The following is a 9626-nucleotide window of genomic DNA, read 5'->3' on the forward strand; positions in this document are numbered from 1 at the left end:
AAACATTTAAGCACGTTTCTCACACCATCTTAATCAGTCATACTACCACAAATATCTTAAATAGCTTCAAAGACACTAATTAATGTTTTTATTAATATTAGGAGTTTTTAACGTATATATTTAATTGACATTAAAGTTTTTTAACTAACAAATATATTGGGACGGAGACAGGGAGATTGAAATTTAATATTATGTTTGTTGATTCAGAGATTGGTATTAAAATTTTTATTATTGTTTCTAAAATTTCAGTATTTTAGTACTTCTACAAAATAGTAACACAAAAAATTGAATTTTTTGAGACAAAAATTAAAATTTTAATAATATTTTATTCTTAAAATACTCTCATTTCAATTAATTAATTCCAACTGTACTCTTTATATAAATTAAAGGTTTAATTATTCTGTTGGTCCTTATAGTTTCGCAAAATTTTTAATTAGGTCCTTATACTTTTTTTTCTTTTAATTGAGTCCTTGCACCAAAATTTTTTTTAATTGGGTTCCTACACTTTTTTTAAGTTAGGTCCCTATAAAATTAAGTTAATTACTACTAAGAGGGACTTAATTGAAAAAAAAATCGGTACAAGGACCCAATTAAAAAGAAAAAAAGTATAGGAACCTAATTGAAATTTCACAAAACTATAGGACCAACAGAGTAATTAAACCTAAATTAAATTAGAGTTTCATTCTTATTTCAATTTTTGTCTTTCACTTTATACCAAACACAATATTAAAACTTATTTCAGTTTCAGTCTCTTAATCTTTGTTTCTCAATCTCAGACTCTCAATTTTAATCTTTCTTTCAAAAATTAGGTAATATTTTTCAATCAACTGTGTTAATTATATATTAAAATTAGTTACTAAAACAAAATATATATTAAAAATAAACAAGTTAAACAATACATAAATATATATGATAACTGATTTTGGTATATGCAACAAAGAGTGAACTAGCTAGAGTAAATTAAACAAGATTAATGAAATGTTTCTAGAACACGTGATGAAAATAAATCTCTCTTATTATGTCATACATCACACAAGTCAAGCATGTCACTCTCTATTCTCATCTACTATATGTATAGTTGTTGTCACCCAAATCATATAAAAGAGAATCAATAAATACAAAATATAAAATTGCATGCTGCATGAGCTCCAATTTATTTATTTATTTATTTTATTGTAGTATCCAAAATCAACAACACCACTCATTTTTATCCTATTTTCCCTCGTGCTATATTATGTGATTGAATGTGTGTCACATTAAATTTTGTTGCACCCTATAACGTTTTAAAAGGCACATTATATATTGTTCCTTAATCCTTATACATTGAAACACAACACAAAATAGAAAATTAAACATGCAAAAAAGAAAGGCAGGGAGGAAGAAATTCCAAGAGACAAGGCACCCTATTTACAAAGGTGTGAGGCAAAGGAATGGAAAATGGGTATGTGAGCTTAGACAACCAAACAACAAAACTAGGGTTTGGCTTGGAACTTTTTCTCATCCTCAAATGGCGGCTATAGCCCATGATGTCGCCGCTTTGGCCTTCCGGGGCGAAAATGCTTCCCTAAACTTTCCTCAGTCGGCCGCCTCGCTGCCTAGACTGAATGCTGAAACCACTCCTCTCAAAAGCATCCAGATAACTGCGACGCAGGTCGCGAACAATCACTTTGTTGAAGGCAGAGAAGAGATCATGAGTATCCTTGGAAGTAATGATGCTTCTTCTCATGAGGAGGAGTTGTCTTCGGATTGTAGTTTTGGAGAAGATTCTAGAAGCTTCTATTGGGATGAAGAGGAAGTGTTTAACATGCCAGGGTTGATGAATAGCTTGGCTGAAGCCTTGATTATAACTCCACCGGCTTTGGAAAGAGGCTTCAATTGGGTTGGTGTAGAAACTACCATGGATTTGACTCTATGGGGCGATTAATAATCATAACATGGAAACTCAGGTACAGTCGACTTCACATAAAGTTGATAGTTCAAAGCCGTTAGATGAAAATTTAGTCAAATCAGTCAAATAATCTAACAGCTCTCAGTTATCAACTTCACGTAAAATTGACTGCATCTGAATTTTCACCTAATCATAAACCCTAAAATATTAGGCAAAAAAAAAAGTTAGAACTTATTTTATTTAGTATTTATTAATTTTAAAATTAATAAATACTAAATAAAATAAGTTCTGACGGTTTTTGTTTATTTATTTTTATTATCAAACATTTTCGATTAGTTTGTAATCAATAATTATACGTTAAGCACACACCATACTCTGTATATCTCTTATAAAATCAGAGAAAAGTGATGAAATCATACATGGTTGCTGCTTGTATAATTATTAAGTTTCTGTCATTATTATAATTGAACATAAAACTTTATTTATTACTTGAACTAATTTTTTTTTTTTTACTTTTTCATTTATATATATTATGTGTTCATAATTTATGTGAAGGTCAGAAATTTTTTTTATGTCAATTCTTTTAACTTGTAATGACATATTTTGTCAAATTATATAAAGTTTGACCCATTTTTAATATAAATAATGCTTAGAAAAATTAAGGTGTATGTAAAAGACAATACATCTTAATGTCCACTATTACTCTTGGGGTTTTGATTTTTGAAGTTTGACTTCTGGTCAGTCTCTCAAGAAATATTAACTCGTCTACCAATAATTTCTTTTTATATGAATTTGAGTGGTTGAATTTTTTTAAAATTTTAAATAAGACATGATGGAAAAAATTGCAACTGGATTTTTCCCCCAAGACATTACGATTTTTTTTTCTTCCCTTTTATTATAAGTGTTTTTTTTTTGTCAAAATAAGTGGTTTGAAAATTGCGGCAAATGTTTGTAGGGGGGAGGTTGGGAAGATGTTGGACCATATAAGGATTGATTATGGGCCCAACAATACTCGGCCCAACTAAAAACATTAATCAACATTATATTCCTCAAGCTTGATTAATTAAGTTTAGACCAAAATGAGAGAAGATTGATGAATCAAGTCTATCAGACAAAAGACAAAATCCATTTTCACATTTTGGGATAAATGAGTTGGCCTACCTTTTTTTTTTGGGCTTAGGTCCCCTTGTCAAACCAAAACAAATAGAAAAGAAATTATTAAATCAACTATGCTTAGCTACCTCGTTTGCTTAAATAAATGTCAGAGTTTTGAATTCTGCCTCGTGCATGTAGTAATTCATTAGTCAACAACAGACCCTTAAACAGAGTTCAGATTTACGACAGATTAGTTTTTAACCTGTCGAATTGGAGAATACCGTAGGAAAAAAAAAGAACTTCTTAAACTTTAGACAGTCTAGTGAAAAGATATAATGAAAAAAATATATTAGAATATAAAAAAAAATTAGTAGCATTATTAACAGTAGTAACAGGAACTTGGCAAATCAACCAAATGCTCTTAGACCATCTCCAGTAAAGAACTCATCTCAGTTTCTGTTTATGATCCACCTATCATAAAAAGTAACTCCACATCAGCTTTTGCGTCATAAACAATAAATAAGAACTCAAAACATCTCTCTCTTCTCCATTAGGAGGAACTAATTGTAGTCCCTATTGTAGTCCCACTTAATTAATTAATTAAAATTCTTAAAAATTAATATAATTAATTTTTTACAATAATATTATTTAAATTTATAAATTTAAAAATAATTCACTATTAAAAGATATTAATATTAAATAAATTTATATATAACAATAATACATAATATAGGGAATCCCATTCAGAGAAATTTCCCTTTCTTGATCCAAGAGAAAGTATTTTTTCTCAACTCACTCCAATAGTTAGTTCCTATTTTTACTGACGTGAACAGTAATAAGAACTCCAAAAAAACAACTATTGGAGTTTCTCTTATTAGAAGTATTTTATAACTTGATGAGGTCAAAGAACTAAGAGATTATTTTTGTACATACTTATAAAGAAGACAATAAATATACAGATTGCTCATTATAAAAGAACTTAGATTTAGAAATTGGTCTCTATTTTTGGAACACTCCTCCTAAAGTGGTAATGAACATTTAAACTAATGATGAAAAAAAAATCTCTTTACCCCGTTTAATTTATTTTTAGATCTTTCTTTTGGGCTTATATCCCATCTTAATACCAAAAAAAACGGTGTCATAATAATAATAGTGGTTGAGGCTTGGAGACTAGTGGCAAAGTTAGTTGCCTCCTACATAGCCACACAAGATTTAAACCCTAACAATAACTAGGATGAGTTGAAGAGTCCTCTAATGTGTCTAAGTGTGTGTATGACAAAAAAAAAGTACAATAATAATCTAACATAATGTAATAATTAAATATACCAAAAAATAATTAAAAAAAAGGGTAAAGTATACTTTTTGTCCCTGAAGTTTGACAAAAATTTTAAAAATACCCCTAAGTTTTATTTTGTTTTAATTTTATCCCAAAAGTTTTCGATTTGCATCAAATATACTCCTAACGGCTAATTTTTCAAAAAAGTTAAGACCAATTTAACAACAATTTCAAAAGAACAACTCTCAACACAAGCAAATCAAACATAATTTTCATACATTATTGTTAGATTGTTCTTAAAATTTCTGAAAATTTAGTCGTCAAGGGTATATTTTATTAAAATAAAAAACTTATGAGACAAAATTGAAACAAAATAAAATTTAGGAATATTTTTGAAATTTTTGCCAAACTTTAGAGAAAAAAATAGACATACTGGCCCTAATATAATAATAATTTAGGATTAAACTTTTTATAACAAAATACTCATTGAGAAATAAACTCTCGGACTCTACTAGGGTTTTACTTCCCCTTTAGGGGACTTGATGATTTCTCCCAATTTGGAGAGCTTGTTCTTCAGCCAATAAAATTGTGATTTAAGTTTTAATACAAAATTCATTGCATCTAAATATGTTAAGCACTACTTAGTTAGTGGTTTTTGTTATGAGACAGTCGTATATATGTTAGTATATGGGTTGTACAAAATCTTTGTTGTGTTTGAAGAAACCGCAATGGATAATCTAAAACACTATTATGCTAAGATTAGATAAGGTGCATGTGTCATTTGTGATCATGAACAGAATTAAAAGGTACAATCATAATCATAACAACAGTGAATAAATGGAAAGGGTGCTAATAATTAAGCTTTTTCTTGGTGCTTAAACCATTGCTTTTTAACCTAATTATCACTACTATTGACTCAGCCCATTTTTACTATCCTTTTGGTTGATGCGATTATAAAAAATTACTATTTGTACGTAAAAAATCAAATAATTTTTAAAAAGATTTAATTATTCTGTTGGTTCCTATAGTTTTGCGAAATTTTCAATTAGGTCTCTATACTTTTTTTCTTTTTAATTGAGTCCTTGCACCAAAATTTTTTTTCAATTGGATACCTACACTTTTTTTTCTTTTATTTAGGTCCCTATACCAATTCTTTTTTTTAGTTGGGTCCCTATAAAATTAAGCCAATTACTATTAAGAGGGACTTAATTGAAAAAAAAAATTTAGTGCAGGGACCCAATTAAAAAGAAAAAAAGTATAGGGACCTAATTGAAAATTTTACAAAATTATAGAGACTAATAGAATAATTAAACTTTTTTTTATTTTTTTAACTGTTGGCAAATGCCACATGTAAAATTTCCAAGTTGTTGTGAGATTGAGTCGTCAAGGAAGGGTAATTGTTGGAGCATACATGCATGTTGTGATATTTATGGTAAACTCATTCTTGTAATTTAGGGAGACAAATAGTTTGGGACATAAAGTAATAATAGATTAGGACATGAAGAACATTCATTCAACAAAGTAATAATAGATTCTCTAAGACTAAACTCTATCTCCCACTCTTTCTTCTTTACCTACCAAACTAATTAAGATGGTTATCTTATCCTCTCTCTCACCCATTGAATTATGCTATTAGGAAAATTAAACTCTTAGGAGTAGTAATTTTTAGTATTTTTAATCATCATTTTACTCGTATAAATACTAAGTTGTCTTTAACAAATAAATTTTTATTAATTTATATGTACAAATTTTAAAAAAATATGAATACAAATTATATTAATTTATGTGTGCAAATTTTTTATAAATATGAGTATAAATTATTATTGACTAAATACTGATTAAAAATGATAATATTTATTAGTTATGTAGCATTTTTTTTTAAATTAGATTTTTAAATTCACTAATTTAATTTTGATATATTTATTTGCATGTGGTGTGTGTCTCTCTAGGATAGAATATCAAGTACAGAAGCTTGAAGAAGAGGCAGCAATAATGTATGAATCAATTCATTAAAGGAATGAAAGAAAGCATAAAAAGAATGAGTAATAGCACACTAAAACAGAAGAGAATTATACTAAACAACATTATTTAAGATAATATTAAGAAAAAGAATTAAAGAAGAGAAGAAAAATAAATAAAGAAGAAGATAATATTAATAAACGATAGATAACATAAAGTTTACACACACTAAATACATATATATATATATATGACATTTAATAAACTGAGAGAACATTACAAAATTAAAATTAAGGTGCAACAAATGCAAACTAATTAAACCTCAATGCTAGAAATAAAGTAGTAATATAATACATGCATACAATGGAACAGTACTCTCTAAATAAACATTACAATAATTTCTTATTGGCCAAGCAAACTACTCTTGATGTGAGGGTTCGCCCATAATTTATATTACATGACACCTTTTTCTTGGTTTTATTTATTTATTTATTTTAGTTTTCATTATTGTTATCATTATTCATCATGCAATAATAATTAATAATAAAAAAAACCAAGGGTTTATCACTTAAGGGAAATTCCACAGGCTTGGCTCATCATCCATGTTTTCTGGTTCATCTTCACCACCACCAATGTCAAAAGGAGGAGGACTAAGAAGCATTCCTTCTGCCATGTTCACAAGAACATTAGGCATGTCAAAGATCAAATCCTCATCCACAAAATCATGTGCCATTGATGATGAAGGAACATTATTATTATTATTATTATTATTTTCATTGCTTTTATTAATATTCCCTTGGCTTGAACTTGATCCTTCAGCATTTAGGGCATCTTTTGCTGCTCCGGCCGCCGCGGCAGCACTAGCCGCGGCCATTTGAATGTCACGTGGGGATAAGGTAGCCGGAACCGGGAGCGAAGAAGCCGAGTTAGGGAAGTTTAACTCGGCGTCTTTGCCTTTTAGGGCAAGGACGGCGACATCATATGCAACCGCAGCCATTTCTGGAGTAGGGTATGTCCCTAACCAAATCCTATTAGGCTTCTTCGGCTCCCGAATTTCCGACACCCATTTGCCACTACTTCTACGCCTCACTCCGCGATACACGGGGTGACGGCCAGTAGAAGTAGAAGCAGAAGTAGAATGCATGACGATTTGTGTTTGTTGTTGTTTGATGAGGGTTGGAAATTGGTGAAGGGATCCATTTAATTTATGGTGGGTTGAGAATTGAAGGGAAAATTGGAGGTTGGAGAAGAAGATTAAGGGATATGAATTAGATTAGTGCAAACCAGTTGTTGATGAATGAATCTTGCGGCGTATTAAGGGTTTCCAGCTACTTGCATGAAGATATCTGGGTTGGAGGGCGTGTTTTAATTTGGTTTTTAAAAATAAAAATAAAAGTTAAATGAATATTCTTCTTTTAGAAAAGAAGGTAAATCGTTTCCATTTAAACAAAGTCAAATTTGTGAATAGTAGTAGTAGTGAGCAATTCACACATCACTATATATATATATATACATAGATTTGATTGTTATATGGAGGTAGAAGTGGAAAGCAGCAGTAGTGTTATCTTAGTAATAAGTTCCTTAATATATATATTAGATTAAACTAATAGGGGTAAGCACGGGTAGCGGGTACCCGATTATCCATCCGAATCCGAACCGAACCAATTAAATTAGTTCTAAAATTAATGGGTATTCGGGTCCAATCCGAACCAAACCGATAGCCTTTGTTAGTAATTGGTTCAGGTATCGATTCTGAAGGTGCGGAACCCGAACCAACCCGCAAATCCGATCATATATTAATTAAATATATATATATATATATATATATGGCTTTTCTATTAGACAATGATTATTCACTATTAATATGTTTGGATTTTAATGAGTTTAGTTTTTAATATATTTGGTGTTTAACATGTTTGGATTATTTCTATTGATGTTACATGTTTATTGTACTTGTTGAATTTTTAAGATAAAAATTTGTTTTTTTTTTATGAATTTCAAAGTCATCGGGTACTCAATTACCCGAACCGAACCAATCCATTCTTAATCGATTTGGTTTGGTTCGATTACATGTACAAAAAATCGCAAATCTAATAAACCAAACCGAACTAATTATATTTTGATTAGTTCAGTTCTAATTTTATCATAAACCCGAACCAAACCGACCCGTGCTCACCCCTATAAACTAATTTAATGTATATTATAGTAGCTTGTGTTAGGATGAAATTTCTTCTATATATATATTGTTGAGAAAATACTTTATATATTATTAGAATATACAGAACTCATCTGATGACTTTAAAAATGATTTGGTTTATTTATTAGTATCATTTTTCGTTGTTTCTCTCTTATAATAAATTAACAATGCTTTTTTTTTTCTTTTTTTTTTATTAGAATTTTTTTTTAAGAATTTTATAAATAATAATTGAACTAATGCCCTTATTTAAAGGGGAAAAAAAGGATCATATATAAATAAGAATAAGATAAGCACAAATTTATTAGTGACAGATTTAAGGTTCTACTTTTTACTGTCAAAGTTGATTCTTTTATATTTTTTTTTTCGTTTTCTTATAATGAGAATTAATTAAAAGAGCAATTGAAAATGAAAATTAGCTTTTCTCTTTTATGTGTGATATGAGTTCATCGTCAAAGACTTTTGTTCATAATATAGTTTGGAAATATGCAAACAAAATCCTTACAAGCCACTCTTTTTTTTGGGTGCTACCTTTTCCATTAGCTAGTTTCATATATATGTCTATAGAGTGAAAAATAACAAATAATTTAACTATTTAAGGAATAAATATAGGGGTTAATTAGTTAAATTAATAATTGTATATCTAACGCAAATAAAAAAATGGAACTCAGCCTAACATATAAGCTTCTTTATTTATTCAATTATTTGCATTATCTAAGTTTTGTAAGAATAATATTCTCTTTTCAACTCTAATAAATCAATTCATTACAGTCTTTGTTTTGGATTTAGGTCATATTATTATATCAAAATTTCTTTAGTAAAAAATAAAATTGAGTAAAGAGAAAAAAATTTACTAAATTTATAAAATATATATATATATATATATATATATATATATATATATATTTGTGAAATTTTTTACTAAAAAAATAATTTATTTTTTACCAAAACTTTATTCTTTACTGTGACATTACCCTTATTTTATATATATTGTAATTCATTTGGCTGAGACTGATGATGTGCATGCACTTAAAAAACAATTAAAATGGTTTGCATCATTACTTCTTGACTAATCATATATGGGGGAACGAAAGTACCAACTTGCAACGAATTAAACAGTTGTGTATATTCAAAATAATTACTTTAACCATCGTGAACGTTTAATTCACTTTCAATATATATATATATGATATTATAATAATTTGGATATTTGG

The 9626-nt window shown here is 28.6% G+C and overlaps 2 protein-coding genes across 2 annotated transcripts; one reads left to right on the forward strand and one right to left on the reverse strand.

Annotated features, from left to right (window-relative positions):
- Positions 1267 to 2083, forward strand: LOC107626408 (dehydration-responsive element-binding protein 1B-like). The gene has a single exon (XM_016329283.2). It carries the CDS (start codon positions 1355 to 1357, stop codon positions 1922 to 1924), a length of 570 nt encoding a protein of 189 aa, XP_016184769.1. The 5' UTR covers positions 1267 to 1354; the 3' UTR covers positions 1925 to 2083.
- LOC107628622 (ethylene-responsive transcription factor ERF024-like) lies at positions 6787 to 7516 on the reverse strand. Its single transcript, XM_016331250.2, has one exon. It carries the CDS (start codon positions 7360 to 7362, stop codon positions 6787 to 6789), a length of 576 nt encoding a protein of 191 aa, XP_016186736.1. The 5' UTR covers positions 7363 to 7516.

Source organism: Arachis ipaensis, chromosome B02 (genome assembly GCF_000816755.2).
Source record: "Arachis ipaensis cultivar K30076 chromosome B02, Araip1.1, whole genome shotgun sequence".
Classification (NCBI taxonomy): domain Eukaryota; kingdom Viridiplantae; phylum Streptophyta; class Magnoliopsida; order Fabales; family Fabaceae; genus Arachis; species Arachis ipaensis.